Source organism: Microtus ochrogaster, linkage group LG1, assembly GCF_000317375.1.
Source record: "Microtus ochrogaster isolate Prairie Vole_2 linkage group LG1, MicOch1.0, whole genome shotgun sequence".
Classification (NCBI taxonomy): Eukaryota; Metazoa; Chordata; class Mammalia; order Rodentia; family Cricetidae; genus Microtus; species Microtus ochrogaster.
The window spans coordinates 56537218-56554388 of record NC_022027.1 but is presented as its reverse complement, the minus strand read 5'-3'; the positions used below and the strand labels follow the sequence as shown (position 1 = coordinate 56554388).

Here is a 17171-nt window from a genome sequence, read left to right as displayed (position 1 = left end):
TCCCCCCTTATGTGAGGTTTGCTCAGCTGGAGAAAGAACGGGAGAGGAAGGCTTCTGAGGATTTGGTTAGCCTTAGCTCATGGAACTTTTTGTGCCTGCCAAATGACAAAAAGGGGGGGGGATATTGAGTATTTGTATTTTCCTTTTAATTTCCCAACCATAGTGTGAATTCTTTGTTGCCAAGTGGCTTTGGGGCTTTGCCTGGGACATCTGTGCCAGAGTCAGAGAGACTCATCTTGGCCAGACATGGCCACATATTGAAGAAGGAACCGTTTCCAGGAAAACTCAGAGCTAAGCTTCTTAGAAATCTTTCCTTGATTGTCGGAGCCAGGCCTCGACACTCAGACCATCTGGGGAACTTTGGACCCGAACACACCAGTGTCTGTTTCATGCATCTTCTCATTTCATAAGCTTAAAAATATTCTTGTTCATTTGAGATGTATATTTATTGATTTTACACATTTTGAGCAACGCTTTCGCATATTTAGCAGCTTTAAGAAAACGTGTCTGCCTTCAGACTGACTGCAAAGCAAGGAAAGAGTCAGTGACCCTGGAGATGATAGTTGCTATTCTCTGGGCCTTGGTGGTCCTCAGTGAGCCACAGGCACACCCTACACAACCACTTACCCGTTAGCCGGTGTCCACGAAACTCTGTAGTTCGCAGGTGCAGAAGCCGTGCCTCCTGCCCTCCCTCTTGACAGCATGCTTTCCCTGTCGCATGTACCTATGTGTTCAGGCAGGGCTGCAGTCTGGACATCTGCCTCCGCTCTGCTTTGATGGCATCTCTTGTGTCTGGTGGCTATCGATCTGTTTATTTCTAGATGACGACGGTGACTCTGGAGTGCACTATGTGTCTGAACAACCAAGGAACACATTAGTTTGCTGGAGCTGTGGCTGACATCACAGTTCATTTAGTACTTTGATTTGATTCTGTGCTTGCTCCAAGTCTAAAAATGGTCCTGTGTACAGAAATAGTTCCCAATAGTTTGAGAATTGCTGCTTGAGATTTGTATTTTGCTGCAAATTAACTAGCTGAACCCCTTCAAACGTAGCCGTTTCTTCAGCCTCTTTTCCAATCTATGCATTTACAGAGTGGCTACAGGGAGTCAGTAGTGTTGCTGCCCGCAACATACTGTTATCAATACTCGATTCAAGAGGTATCTTTTTGCGTAGTCTGTTTGGAAATTAAGATGGGCACATTCGGTAGTTAACAAGCAATGCTATTGTATGTGTATCTGCAAACTCTCTATAGACTCATATGCCTTGTGGCATCAAGAGATGGAGAATTAAAAGATCCTGCCAGCATTTAGAAGGTGCTTGTCATAAGCTAAAGCATGGGTTTTGAAAAATAAGAAAAGAGTGGTGCTTTATTTATCCATAACTTGGGCACTCTAATAAATGAAATTGATTCTCTATTGTCTCTTAAAAATAAGGCAGAGATCAAAGTGGGCCAGCAGCCATAGGGAAAGTCCAAACAGTTGGGTTTCTATGCTCTGTTCTGGGGATTGTACAAACTCAGATGTGTCCAGGGGTCATCTGAGGCCAGAAAAGGGCTGGATCTTCTGGGGCTGCAGCTACAGGTGGTTGAGAGCCACCACTCAGGGTGCTGGGGACCAAACTCGGGTTCTCAACAAGAGCAGTAAGTGCTCCTAACCGCCGAACCACCTCTAGCGCCTCTTCTCTTTTCCGCGGAGGCTGTATATCATCACTGTTTACCCCGTCTGATCGCTGGGCTTCATGGCTTTGGAAATCCCCGTTGTGTTGGTAGCTAGAAGGGGTAGGGCGCTGCCCTTGGCAGCCGTTCTCTTTGCTTTCAGCAGTTTTCTTTGGCAGAGCATACCTAGCTTTGTACCAGTTGGAGGAAGTCACCTGGAAGAGAAGAAGGTCCTTTCTGTCTGGGCCCAGAGGAAAAACCCACCATGGAGGACTCTGGTCTCTAATCCCAGCTTAGTGTTCGTGGTTGAAGGGTGAGGAATCCCTGAGGAAAGGTCATTTTTATTTCCACGCTACCAGTTTGGGGGCACAAGAGAGTGTTCTGCGTTCTTTGTTCCCTTCTTAGTGGGTGAGCCATGTTTTAGTCTAGATGGCTGGGACTGACCAGGTGATGTAGCCGCTAGGTATAAAACAATGGCCGGGCGTGGGCAGCATTTAGCTTAACCACGTATGGCATCATATATACATTGATCTGGAGCTGCCTGTGATGCTGTTGGCCATGAGCCGTGAAATGTCTGAGTGCTGCCTAGGTGCTGGGATCAGCGCTGAGCTTGCTTTCTTGGTCTCCTAGGTTACACTGCATCTGAGACCCATCTCCTCAGTTCACATTCACTACAAGCCTGTTGTGTTCCTGCTCAACTCCCCACAGCCCCTGGTCTGGCATCTGAAGACAGAGAGACTGGCCAACGGCGTTCCCAGATTTTTCTTGGTAAGTGTTCAACACCTTCCCCCGAAATGCTCCTAGTGCAAGTTTATAACGACTCTCAATTTTGCAAGACATTTTGTTTCTGGAGGCAATATTTTGCTATGTACCCAAGCCTGGCTTCCCTCGGTCCTTCCCAGTGTCCCGAACGCTGCTGGGATTATAGTTGGGTATAGTGTGCCAGTTTGTAATGCATTTTGAAAAAAAATAATCCTTTCCATTAAAATGATACCAAAGGAGGTTGTGCTTTTACTTGTACGCAGGGGATGTCTGGATGACATAGTTAGAAATCCGCAGAGAGCGGATGCAGCACGTGTTATGTGGAGACACAGTCGGGCATCGTTTGCACGGTGGTGCAGGACCTGCTGCCATGCTCTGTGTGGCCTGAGTCCTGGTGTTCCCTTCCGCCTCGTGGCATTAAGAGCTCTGTCAAAGCTGTAAACAGCCTCTGCTGTGTGGTCTCTGACCACAGAATAAATACACACGAGCCCGTTTCTGTTGTATATAACTCGGGCCTCATTCCAGATACGAGACTGTTGACAAAGTGATACAGTGAGCTCCAAGCATGAAATCATTTGTGTTTTATTTTTTAAAAAAGCTGGAGCCCAGCTCTTTGCAGAGTGCTCCAAATATTACCTACTATTTGTAAATCATGTCCCTTGGAGTTTGCCAGAATGTTCGACTTTGGTAGTTGTGGAGAAATGGATGGGTTGTTGGGTTGAAATGCTTGTCGTGTGATATCATGTCTGATGAGCAGCGGCGTTGCAACTCGGCGGGGATCCCTCTCAGTGTCCTTGTGACAGAGCCCCAGGCCCCCCAGATCTCACCTTAAGCAGCGACTCTGTTAGCAGGCTTGCTTTCGCCCAGTGAATCGATGTTGCCTTTCTGGTGACTTTAGTACAGGTTCAGTTTGCTGTCACTTGCATTTTTTTGAAAGGCATTTTGAACCATTGAAGGTATCTCCCGAATGAGATGAGGATTCCCATAGCTGGAAGCTGAATAAGTGTGTAAAGCAGGAAAGATAATCCAGCTCTTTTGTGTGATAAATGCTAATTATTAAATACACTTGGGGAAATGATGGAGGAGTTGCTGTTTTGTAACCATCACAGTGAGAGCTGATCAGACAAGAATCTCCAACAGATGTTAGGCCCAGTTACTAGAAAAGGAGGGGTTTGGAGGGGCTGAATATTCAGATACTCTGGAAATACTTTTCCCACAAATTATATATTAACTAGAAAAGAAAAATTGTAGCTATAGACAGTGGGGAATCATCAGGGGTACTTCAGGCAAGTGATCAGAATTAATGACACCAGCATGGGGCAGACAGACAATGTGTGTCTATAAATGAGGAGCAACAAATATCCCTCACGTCTTAGTCAGGGTTTCTATTGCTGTGACAAAGCCACCACAACCAAAGCAACTCGGGAGGAAAGGGTTCATCTGGTTTACCCTTCCACATCACTGCTCATCACCAAAGGATACAAACTGGGCAGGAACCTGGAGGCAGGAGCTGATGCAGAGGCCATGGAGGGTGCTGTTGACTGGCTCGCTCCCTGTAGCTTGCTCAGCCTGCTTTCTTCTAGAACCCAGGACCACCAGCCTGGAGATAGCATCACCTAAAGTGAAGCGGGCCCTCCTCTCCTCCATCAGCCACTGCTTAGGTAAACGCCCTATAGCTCGATCCTGAAGATGCCCTCATCTGACCTCCGTGGGCTTGTGGCAAGCATGTGAGTATAGACATACATGCAGATAAAACAATCATTACACATAAAATTCACACACACACACACACACGCACGCACACACACAGTGCAAGTTCTTAAGAGGTTAAATTGTGCCTTTCCATTAGAAATATCTTTATTTTATTTTCTGTGTTCTATGGGGCACACTGCTGTAGGAAGCATGGGATAGCAGATACCCTGTGGGAGTCCTTCCATTTCTCTATGTGGTCCTGGAGATCAGCTCAGATCAGATCAGGTATGGGAAAAGGTGCTATCACTCAACTGAGCGAGCTCACCAGCCCTAATTGTGCCTTTTTATGGAGAGGAGATGTCACTGTGTGTTGTGGCCTTTCATTAGTATTTTAATAAATAAAGCTTGTCTGAAGATCAGAGAGTAAAACAGCCACCCTGGTCAGCCTTACAGACCAGGCAATGGTAACATGCAGCTTTAATCCCAGTAGCCACACCAGTTGCCATAGAAACCAGGTGCACACTTTTAATCCCAGCCCTAGGGAGGAATATAAACTGGGGGAGGGCAGCTCTCAGACACAGTCTCATTCTGAGATTCCTGGAGGCAGGATTGCCATTTTGGACTGAGGTACAGGTAAGAGCCAGTGGCTGGCTGCTTTGCTTTTCGGATCTTCAGGTTAAACCCCGTTTCTCTCTCTGAGTTTTTGTTAACTGTGTATCAACTGTGTATACTTTGTAGACCAGTATGGTCTTGAACTCACAGAGATCTGATGTTCTCTGCCACCTGAGTACTGAGATTAAAGGCACGCACCACCATGCCTGGCAACTTTTTTTTAAAGACTTAAAAATCTTGCTGTTTACATTTAAAAGGCTGGAGCAATGATAATTAGTGGCCATTATTATTAATTTGAGTTAATGCTCAGTGTGTTTGGGAATTGTGCCAAGGGCTCTAATACTTTATCTCCTGTTTTTCCTCACAATAGCCCCAGGGTATCTCCTTTTTATAGGTGACTTAGCACTAGGTTAATTTCTGGCAGAGTTTGGATTTAAACCTAAGTTAGGACCCACTCTGCAGCACATATTCTGAACTGCCACCTTCAGACGTGGTCATGCCAGCCTTCTGTAATTAAGCCTATTTGTGATGGTAAGACACAAGGCTGTTATAAAGTCATACGCATTTACTCTGTATACTGTGGTCCAGTGCTGCAGAAACTACCTATGCACCACCATTTAATTAAATCTAAGCTGAGGTTGGTGGCACGGGCCTATAATCCCAGCTGCCCTTGAGGCTGAGGCAGGAGAATCACAAAGACTGTGAGCTGTTTAGTAAAGTCGAAGCTGGCTTTGGCAACATAGGCCTTCTCTCAAAAAGTGGAGAGGGAGCCATCGATTGAGTAGAGCATTGAAGTAGCATTCACAAGGCCCTGCGTTCAAGTTCCAGAACCTAAAGAAATTTTAAGATCCAATTCTTGCGCTGCATACCGGGCCCTTGGGACTTTCTGGACCGTGGTTACCACCGTGGTAGCCAGGATAAAGGCATAAGTGATGAACAGAGACTCCACCCGGACAGCGGTGGTCCAGGTGGCAATTAGGAAGACTCGTCTCTGCAAACCTGACTTTTCCAGCTGTAATTTAGGAATAATGACAGCCTTATGCTTAGAAATAAGCATTATCTCGACGCGAGGAAATTGCGTGTAAAATGTTGTATGCAGTGCCCACCGCTGCTGAGTTCACTCGCATTTGCAGAAATTCTGCTGCGATTATCAGAGCAATGAGTGCTTGGGAAGGGTGTTAAGTTAGCACCAGTTACTGTAAAGTAACAGTAAATGGCTCCAGAGTTAGGGTTCCCATTTCTCTGGGCTTGGGGTCCATGCTCAGTGTGGGTCACACACACTGTAGTCTGCTTGCTGCTGTTGGAATTCTCACTCTGCGGGATTCGGAGGGAACCAGCTTTGTTATTGTTTGTTTTCTCTGTGAGCTCTAAGAGCTCTGTCTTGGCTATTAGTTGGAAATACACTAATGAAGAAGATAATTTCAGTATACAACTTAACATCAACCTTATTTGGAGTTAATTCCATGTAAGGACATCACAGAGGGACACTGGAGAGGCAGCTATGGAGAAGTTACTAACTGAAATCCCCGGACACCCAAGCTCGACTTCCTTTGGCCATCTCTGTCTGCTCGTTCTCCATGGTCTGCATAGTCAGCAAGACATCGGTTGCTGGGCCAGATCAGGGCACCACAGGTGGTTTGAGATGGCTCACAGCTGGGAAACTCCCCCTCCACAAAGCCTGTGACAAATTAGTGTCCCTTATCCATGTCACAGCCTTTGTGATGATAGAGAACCAAGAGCGTGTTCAGTTTGTCCATCCCTGAAGTGTTTCTCCAAGGCATCAGAAGCCCAGAGGCTCTGTAGAAGCTAAGCCCTGAGATTACTCAGAGGGCCTAGAACTGGCTGGGTCCCTGGACCCTCAGTCCAACATAGATACATACATGTGTTCTCATGCCCTTGTGACATGTAATGGTAAAGGGGTCACATGACTGTCTCCAGGTTGTCTTTTCTGTTACAGTTATGATTCTTTAGTGGTTATTAATTTTTCTTATGCAGGGTGGTGAGAAAAGTTTGGATAATGGCATCTACCAGCGAATTTAAATCAATAAGCCTTGGTTGTTTTAACTGCCTACAGCGTGTGTAATTAGTTAGAAAGACCTTGTGTTACTCAGAATGTCTCATTTGCTGACTTCTGCAATACAAATGTATTTGGTTTTTCTGTTATTATTACACTATCTGATAGAGGCATCTGCCTTTTGTCAATTTATCATTCCTAATCCCACAGCACAAGCAAGCAGTGTGTCAGGGACCAGAGGGATAGGGGGATTTAGTTTTCCTTGCAAATGCAGTTGCTTTGTCCAGATTACCGAGCAGCTAGGGATGGATGGCGTGCTTCAAGGTGCTTCTCAAGTCACATACAGGCACATGCGTGACAAAGTTGTCATAGCTTTACAATATTTTCTGGGTGGCCCAGAGACTATTCAGTGGGTTGGGGTTGTCCCTGTACAATCATAAAGAACAGTGACACTGCCATGGGGTAGAGATCTAGCTCAATGGTAGAGCACTTGCCTCGTGTGCATGAGCAGTGAGCTAGATTCCCAGCACTGCATGCTACTGGCTGCGGTGATCCATGCTGTTGTCCAAGCACAGCTAAACTGACAAATTTAAACCGCACAAAACTCAGTGGTCATGGTTCGGGCAGTGCTGGGAGCTGCCCTCTAAACTGACAAATTTAAACCGCACATGGTTCAGGCAGTGCTGGGAGCTGCCCTCAGGCACAGTTTGTACAAGGGTCCTCACTGAATTGATCCCCAGAACCCAATGAAAGGTGGACGGCAAGAGACTACCACAGAGTTGTCCTCTGACCCCCAAACCTGTGCCCTGCCCCACTGAAAATTATTATTTGTTATTATATATCATTATTGTGCTATTATATTAAATATACAGGAATATTGTATACATATAATTATAATTCCTATGGTTAGGGTCATTTTAAGCCTTGCTTTGTACTCCAAACCTGAGCTCTGTTTCCCCTTCAGACTCAGAGTCTAACATAAGCAGAAATTTCCAAGGCTGAGAGCCTAGTGGCCTGGTGTAGTGGCACACACCTTCAATCCCAGTGCTTGGGAGGCAGAAGCAAGAAGATCCAGAGTTCAAGGGCAGCTTGCTACATAGTGAGGTCTGTCTTTGTGTGCATACATATACATACAGATACATGTATGTATGTATACATGTATCTGTATGCATATGTTTGTGTGTATATATCTGTATGTATCTGTATGCATATATATATATCTGTATGCATGTGTATGTGTGTATGCATGTATCTGTATGTATGTGTATGTATATGTATGCGTGTATACATATCTGTATGTATGTGTATACATATATATGTATGTATACGTACAATCACACATAGACCCTAATGACCAACTCTTAGCAACACTAAACTGGTCTAGAGGCCACATCTAGACTATTTTAGAGTTAGCTGCTGTGCATGCTAGTTATAGCAGGAAAGGGGGATATCCAAGATTAGCAAAGTCTCAAGAAGAGCGGCTTCTTCCAGTGTTACACTCTCTTGGGATTACTGTCCTGTGATTCCTTCTTTCCCAGCCATTTATCATTAAAATCAGGAAAGAAAAATGCAGATATCTTTGGCAGCCAGATGGAAAGTGGGAGGGTCGATGCTGGTCTCACAGTACGGTGGCCGGAGTCTGGCATATAAAACTGCAGGCTTCCAGTTAACGTCAAATTTCAGATAAACGCTGACTAGTTTGCTTAAGTATGCCTCTGCAGTATCTTGGACATAATTTTACTAACAAAAGTGATCTATTCTGGAAATTCAAGTTGAATTCGGTGTCCTATATCTTTTTTTCTGTTAGCCTGGGTTTTTGTGTTTTGGTTTAATCTCCTCAGCATGGGTGCTAGCCCTGGCCCCACCGCTAACTAGGGACACAACCCTGTACATGGTGGTGAGCTACGTGGGCCTCAGTTCCCACCTAAGATGAAGGGTTTGGATTCGGCTGCGCTCCAAAGTTCCTCCCAGTTTCAACTCTGATGCTTTGATAATGCGGCCGCTAGATACTATATCCTAATTTAACTGGAAACAGGAACTAGCAATATGAACCCTGCCCTCCTCAGCAAATCCAAGCAAGTATCAAGGCATGGCAGTTGGACTAGGCGAGGGAAAATGAACTTTATTCTTTGGCTTTGGATTAAAAACAAATCAAAACGTAATCCTAATGAAAAATGTAAATTAATACCAGGAACACACTAAATATTTTAGAAGCAGCTCTGCAAGTCCAAAAAAGGGGGAAGGGTGGTTAAAAAAAATTCCTGTTGCCAAAACCTGGTTTATTCCTTTTACTTAAACCGGAGGGGGTGGGGAGGCCAAGTCTTGGGTCCCCGCCACCCAACCACAGGCAGTTCCCGGGTCCGCACTGCAGTTTGGATGCCTGACAAGACTCAGTGCAAACAAGTGCTGTTTGTTTCCCTGTGCCTAGTATTTCACTGGAAATCAAAAGGCTAAATCTCCAATCAATTGTTAATCAGCCCCAGATGTGAGCTCAGGGCGGCATCGAGAGCAGCCCCACACAGCGCATGCCCAGCCATTACCTCTCCACAAAGCCAGGCGTGTGTGACTGTGGGTTGCTGGGCCCAGAAATGTCCGGAGAATAACTCAGACAGTCAAGCTTACATCTGGAGGAGGGGACTTAAAAACCATCAACAACACAAAGACCCTGTTTTCTTATTGTATCGCATTTAAGAGTTTGGACTGAAGCAAAACACAGGAAACACCTTTCTTACGTCCTTCTTTGGGGGCCCTGCTCTCTCTCACATGGGAGAACCCACAAAACTAGCGTACCTATATGATGCTTTGTGTGTGAACTGGTCACTGACTCAGTGCCCACTTTTCTGCCTGTATGCTTGAGTTGAATGACCCATGGAGAATTCGGGGAATGTCGCGTGAGTCACCTGCCTTCAGGGAGCTCTCTGCTGTGTCACAGAGCTAGCTAGAAAATGGGGAGGTGAGGTTCAATATGAAAATGTACCCCCTTTTAGATCCAGAAGGTGGAGAAAATGAGAACTGTCCTCTTGCCTGTGCAGCGGAGGTAGCAGCCTCTTTGACACAGATGCCAGGGAACAGCATATGAGCAGAAGGGTTGAGGGCTAAACAGAGCCGCTTCCCTTACAGCCAGAGGTGTCACCCCTGTATTCTAGGGGATCTGACTAGACCATTTTGGCTTTCCCTGTGAGGTCTTTCCCCAAATAAATTCTCCTTTGAAGGCAGATTAAATAAACCGCTTTCAGATTGGCGGTGGTTCTTTTCGGTATCTGGTGGAGTGAGTCATTGCGTCCCGAGGAGGTTCCAAGTGGTTGTGTACCATGCATTACTCTTCAAGAGGCTGCTTATCTGTTGGTTTTGTGGCTTGTCCCTAAGAGTCTTAATTACATAGGGCTTGATCCTTTCATGAACTGGGGCCAGTCAACTACCGTATTTCCTGGGAATGAGTTTCTGTTCCTTTGTGGTAAGAGAGCACTTCTTAAATGTCACTGTGGTATTGAGAGCCTTGGAGAGTTTCAGCTGGTAAACCTGGTCGAGAGGGAGTTTATAGAAACCGTCCTAGGATTTATCCTAGCACGCGAGGGCAAGGTGGCGGACGCTGCCCGTGGGTGAGTGGCCTGGGGCCCTGGCGCACCCTCTCGTCGTTTTCTGAGGAAGACGTCCTGTCCAGGCGGACTCACACCAGCGTGGACTTTTCCTGGCTTTGCTCGGGGTGTTGTGTCACGTCTGTGTGGAGGCACAGCCCTAGCCCCGGGAAGGTTTTGCTTTCATTCAACAAACTGAGGTTAAATAAACTTGAGGACTGAAGGGAAGACTGGTTTTTCCTTGTGTCACCCAAGGCAGTTCTTGGAAGCTTTGGAATAACACGAATCTGGTGAGCTAATGCATCTACCCTTCCCAAGCCTTTGGGTAGTGGTTTCAAATGCTAATCTTTGGTGCTGTGGGCAGCATGGTAGACAATCTCCAGAGAGCTGTATGGTTAAAAAACGAGTGTTTTGTTAAGGGAAGTTGCAGAATATTTTATTTTCATGTAATTGGAGGAGAAAAAAACAAACAGGGGGAAGAAGAATCCTGTCTCCCAGGAGGCTCTGGGATGCTGATGTGGAAACACTCGGTCATGCCTGGGTGCAGGTGGTGACGTTGTGGTGAGGTTCCCGTAGCCATCTGCACAGCCCATCTCAGGGAAGGACTGCAGAATGGCCGGAGTCCTTTCTGGGTCCATATGGTCCTGTTTATTCGAGATCATGTGTTTTTGGATCCCTGATCCTTATCATCTATCTGGCTTAGAAGTAACTCTTTTTATATCCACGTGCGGCCAGGGTTTGTGTTCTAAACCCTGCTTTTGCCATTGGTTCCCAAAACCTGGTTCTCGATGGCTTGGCATCTTTGCTGCAGCTATGAACTGCTCCCGATGCCCTGGTGAGGAGTCATTATTATGCCATTTGGACTGTGAGGGGCAGTCAAAGCCCGGGGCTCACGTGCCTGCCACCTTGGCAAGAGCCCACAGTGATGGTAACCCGTTTGATCTCTAGTCCCTTTATCTTCTTTTATCCTTGAGAAAGCGTTCTTCGTGTCCTGGAGTGCCAGGGCATATAGGTCAGCATTTCTTGGATGCAGGTAAAGAAATTCCTTTCCAGAAGTTTGAATAAGAAGGCTAAGCTTCTGTTCCAGGGAGGGACATGCCATGGCCTGTGAGCCTCAAGGTTGATCACACAGCTCTTGCTGCCTGTCTGGAAGATATACACGCATGAGTACATGCCATGAAACCTAAACAGTGTGCATCCGGTGCCGAATGATTCAAAGCAGCTGCATCTGTTACTTTATTCGGTCTCTGTGCCACGTCTGTGATGTAGGTGCTATGATCATCATCATAAAATTCTTTATCTTGACGTAGGATGCAGCATTTATAAAGGTAATTTCCACACGGGTATTGTTTATCTTTATTTAGGATGAGGAGATAAGACAAAGAGGTTAGCGTGTGTGGACAATCAGCTCCTGGATGGTGGTTGTAACACATAAACTGTTAAGGGCTGGACTAAGGGGCCTGGTTGGGGAAAGCCACATGGCCTATCGGAAGACATGACTATGATGCCATCTGTAAGTCTGGTGTGTAGCGTGGACCCATTAATAGCCATATCAAGATTGGGACTTCAGGTTAGGCAAATAAAGACCTCGTTTTAACAACGTATGTTATGAACGACTTCAAAACTGGAATATTGGCCTTGCATTATTCCACTTGGCCAGGGCTTTGGAAACTGTTTCGTTGACCCCTTCCCCAAGTACGCTTTTCCTCTGGGCTCCTGGTTGGACTTGCTTAATTAGCATACATACATCCATAGCACCACTGGGACCATTTCATCATTGAGGTTAAATGTGCTCAGCTCAGTTTCCTTAGCTTTGGCAGAGGAGGCCATCCTGGTTGTAGAGATCGTCAATTATAAACTAGAAAATGGGGGGCAGAAAAATCCAACTTGGAATTTCCCAGAGGATACAAACCAGTTGTATCTGGCTTATGGCCCCTTCTCCATTGCATCTCCCCAAGGAAATGTCCTTCAGGCTCTTTATTCCCTACCCATTCGTGGGTTTGGTTGCTTAGTGGGCCAGAATATACGGCTCTATTTCTCTTGGGGCTTGTATCAGCCATTCACAGAAACTGTATAAGCCAAGGTTTCAGAGAATTAGAGCCAGCAGGGGATAGACAGAAAGAGAGTTATTGCAAGTCGGCTGACCCCACTGTGGGGACAGGCAAGAGAGTTGGAGATACATAGAGAACTTTCTGGAACGGACCCAGGACCCATGGGCATGAGCTACAGCTGACCCCCACAACTGGAACCCCCTCTTCTGGGCTCTCAAGGTCTTTCCAGTGCCAGGACTTTCCAATGGCCTAGGGCAGTCCCTTCCTCAAAGTCAATCAATTTTGGACGTTAGTCACATCTCCGGTACACCTTCTCAAAAGCATGCAGGCATGGGGGTAGCTAATGGAACTGTAGCTGTATAGGTCGTCTACGGCTGTGTCAAGACCCGATTTGGGTTCAGCTTGACCGTCTATGGAGAGGAAGTCATGGTGTCAGGAACAAGGGGCACCTGGCCATGTGCATCCACCGTCAGGAAGCAGAGAGGTAGATGCCAGGGCCCCGCTTCCTTTCCTTTACCTCAGATAACAAGTCTACAAAATCCCGTACAGACATGCCCAGAGGGTGTCCAGCTGCCAACGTTAGCCATCGCGTAGAAGGCGCATTGTGCCTGTCTTCACACCCGACATTTGTACCACCTGAGATAATCTTCCAGCACTCCGCCCATCCTGGGTTCTAATCAACCATTTCCAAGTCACCGGGTCACTGGGGATTTGTGTTTCCTCTGACTTGGTTTCCAGCCAGATAACTTGCGTCTGAAGCAGTCATCCCTGCCTGTTCTGTCCTCTTCTCTTTCTGCTCACTTTCCCTCAGGCAGCAGGGAAGGAGGGTCAGAGAAATAACACAGAAGGCTGGATGGGTCACAGAGGGGCAGTGGTGCCTTCAGCAAAACCTCTCGCTCGCTGCTTGCCCCCAAGCATGTTTCCGGCTGCCCACTCAGCCCCGGCAGATGGCTCCGATCTTTGCTGACCTGCAGGCAGATTCCCTCCCCAAAGGGAGATGGCCTTTCCAGGCGCAGTCAGTGCCCAGTGTCCTGCAAAGAGAGAGCGTGGCTTGGGGGAGTCCAGCAGTTTTGATCTGTATGTGTGCTTTGCTACACAGGCCCTATCATGGCTCAGAGTTCTTCAGTTGTCACACATGAAGATTCAGATTCCATGTAGGATCTGCTTAGCAAGAATGCAGATCAAGACTGTGTGACTTTCCTCCCAGTGTTCTGTTGATGGGGGGCCCAGAGTTGAAGAAGGTTGACTCCACCCCACGGGAACTGCCTGTTGACTGACTGCTCCTAATGCTGGGACAGGGAGAGGTCTGGCTGGAAGCAGGGTCTCAGGTTTACTCTGCGGCTGGGGCAAGTCCTTCGGTTTCTTTGAGTCTGTATTTCCTGTGAGACACAGAGATTACCAGTATGAACAAGGAGGACCTCTGAAAGGCCATCCTAAGATCCCATCTGCGGTCTGGCTTTTGTAAACTTTAGTTTGTACCCTTGAAGTTGGCATATTAGATGTAAAAGGAAAAAGTCCTCCTTAGTGAGAGGTTCCTAGAAGCATACATGGAAGGTAGCCAGAGCTTGAGGAATGTGGTAAATAGTAGTAACAGTGTCAACAGCACCCAACACCACCTCCTCATGTCCCCTTCCTTCGCTAATGCCCCCCCCCCCACGAAAAAACACCTTTTAGGTGGCAAATGTTCTTTGTAATTAGGCTCAAGTAACTCTTTTGTTGTTGATTTTCATTTTATTTATTTGTGACAGGATCTCACTTAGCCTTAGCTGGCCTGGAGCTCAGTAGGTAGATCAGGCCAGTCTCAAACTCAGAGATCCACCTTGGTCTGCCTCCCAAATGCTGGGACTAAAGGCACGAGTCACCATGCCTGGCTAGTCTCTCTTAACTCTGTGTGATGGTAGAAGGTGAGAAAGGGTGAACTCAGAAGTGAGGAGGATGCATCTGGGCTAGCCTGGGGTGGAATGGGAGGGGGCTGGGCTGAGGCTGACCCTCGACCGGACCGTGGGTAAGATCTGCTTCTCCTTCTCCATGCATGTTCACATCCAGCTCCATTCCCGCACTGCCTCTGTGGGGGTTCGCATGCGGTTTTCACGCTGGCTTGTGTTCAGGTTTGGGCATGCTGGTCTCCCTGGCAGCATCAGCGTTTTCTCCGTGCTGTGCTCAAGCCTGTGGAATATGAAGAGCATAGAGAGGTCTCAGTTCTTCAGCATCTTACATTTCAGGAAAAATTAAAACATCCCAAGATGGTCATGATGAATGTTTTGAGAAAGAATTAATAGTCAAGTATGTTCTAAGTCATCTTATTGGGGGGAAAGCAACCTGGTTTGGGTTACAAGATAAAAACACCCCGGAATTTACAAAAACAGTTACATGAGTTTGCATTTCCTGAATGCGTGATTGGTAAATGCTGTAGTCATTTGGCTCGAAAAATATGTAGCTTTGCAGATGTAGGTTCATGGGCATGGAAGTTATTATTTCTTTAGAGTAAGCCCTTTCAAAGCAGCGTTGAGTCATGGCATATGTTAATAGAAAACATGTTTCAGATTGAATTTCATATCACGGGACTTGGAAGGAAATAGGCGAGTAGCATCCTCCTGGGGGTCGGGTAGAACGAACACGTGACTTCTTTTGGAACAACTACTTCAGTCCTCCCTGGAAGTAAATCTTTCAGTCCCCTGGACTTTGCAGGCAGAACATATCCCAGCATAATCTCCTTGATGCCTTTCTGTGCAGGCTGTGAGGCACCCCGGGGCCAATTTGCAGATCCTGCTGAAGCACAGGGCTAGCGTCTAGTCTCCTTCTCCATTGTCTTCCCCCAGGAACTGAGCAAGCAGGTTCCCAGCCTGGCCGGAGTTTCTGAAATATCAGTGTTTTCCTGGGCTTCATCTGTTTCCCTGAGCAGGAGCTTCGTGTGAGCATGTCCTTGGGAGCTGAGAACGTGAGAGGCGTAGTGAAAAGAGAAAAGAAAGAGGACGTGGGGCAGGGCGGAGGGGGCTAGAAGCTGATCTCTACTGCGCATGTGTGGAATCTCCACCAACCGTCACGTGAGCAGGCAAAGGCGGTGCACGCATTTGAGCAGCCCCATGGGTCTGTGATCTCACCCACTGATAACTCAAGCTCCCAAGCATCAAGCTTGAGCTGTAGGGGCTTTCTTGGTGGGTAGAGGAGTGCGTGAGTGTGACGGTTCGTGGGACAGCTTTTCCTGTGAGGCCTCCTCAGGCCTTTCTTTCTCTTTCTGGAGATGTGTTTTCTCTTATTTTGTAAGGCCCACTTCTTTTTAAATGTGCAAAGTGGTGACTCCACCATGGTGTGGCTGGCCTCCCTCCCTCTGGGGGCTCTTCTTCGCCTCCCTCCCTCTGGGGGCTCTTCTTGTTCTTCTTGGCCAACCTGATCGTGTGCTTCCGACCTCCATGTGCCCACTGTGGTAAACACCCCCCCACATCATACACACTCATAAAAACAGAAACACCGTGGGGGCACAGAGAGGCAGATACGATTTAATTCATTGTATTTTAAGGAATTATTAAGGAATGTGTAATAAATAAAATCAGTACCAGGCCTGGTGATGTAACTCGATGGCAGAGCTCTAGTCTAGTCTTCAAAAGTCCCTGGCTTCAGTCCCCGGTACCTTGAAAACAGATTAGTAAATAATATTTGTATCTCAGTTGTAAGAACTGTAATGTAGTTTCCTGGGCCCCAGGGTCCCACTCCCTACCACCCTGGGATCATTACCTCTAGACTGAGAACCAGACGGGCGAGCGTACATCACCAGTCTGCAAGTGCATTCCTTCATTACGGTCACATTGGAGGAAGACGTGTGATAGAAATCAAGAGTGAATCACGTGTGATTTTACGTATAAGTAAATGAAAATCTAATTTAATCCACTCAACATGATATTTAAACATGTGATATAGAATAAAATTCACAGATATTTTAGTTTTTATAAAAATCTTGAAACTCTGGTATGTATCTTCAGTCTTCGATGTGGGTCAGTTTAGCAATAGTTCAGATGCACAGTCATTGGTGACTGCAGTCAGTAGTTATTCTATCAAATAATACGTGGGTAGCAGGGAAGATGGCCTTTCCGGAGCCCGACGTTCACAATGGGGTCTGACATTCGCTCCCGTTCTGCTGTTCCTGTGACCTTCGAATCCTCTTTAATACAAACCTTATGCCCAGCACAGCCAGCCAATGAACTTCAAGATGCGTTCTAGGACGTGCTTACCGTCCTTGGGACACACCTCTGCGCAGCCTGGCGAGCATTCCGGGCTCCAAAGGAAGTGATGGGAATGGGCGTAATAAATGAAAGTGATGGATACAATAGAAGTAATACACAAAGAAAGATGGGGGACCTGGAGCATCCAGGGTGGCAGGCTTCTGGTTGTGGGGTAGGTTTAAGAGCGAGAGGCTGCCTTCTGAAGGCAGCATGAGTGACCTCGAAGCCGCTGATGTGGACTGGAAGGCGAGACCTGGTCACCTGTGGTCTTCTGTGATCTGACCGCCCATCTGGGGTGCTCAGCTGGGGGTGTTTGGGATTGAGGATAGGGTGGAGTCAGTCTGGAGATGGGAGGATGGACCCAGGACTGCCCAGGGCAAAGCTCCGCCCTCCTTCCCTCTGACTGAACTGTGCAGCCACCCTGGACCTCTGAGGCAGCTGAGGTCAGCGCTAAGAAGAAGAAGCTCACTTCCAGGAAGACAGTTGTAGAGACTCCCGAGGAACTCGGCCTTTGCTCTAGCCTGTGAGCTCAACTTCAAGGCGTGTGTGAGCCCACTTAGGGCTCTGAGAGTTAACGTTCAACCACAGGTGTGG

At 47.1% G+C, this 17171-nt stretch overlaps 1 protein-coding gene across 1 annotated transcript in view; it reads left to right on the top strand.

The window, feature by feature from the left end:
* Positions 1-17171, top strand: part of Tgfbr3 (transforming growth factor beta receptor 3) — a 199622-nt gene that overhangs the window by 99653 nt on the left and 82798 nt on the right. Inside the window, exon 4 of the mRNA XM_013350914.2 lies at positions 2285-2422. Coding sequence (XP_013206368.1) covers positions 2285-2422 — 138 coding nt within the window. The remainder of the gene's footprint in view (positions 1-2284; positions 2423-17171) is intronic.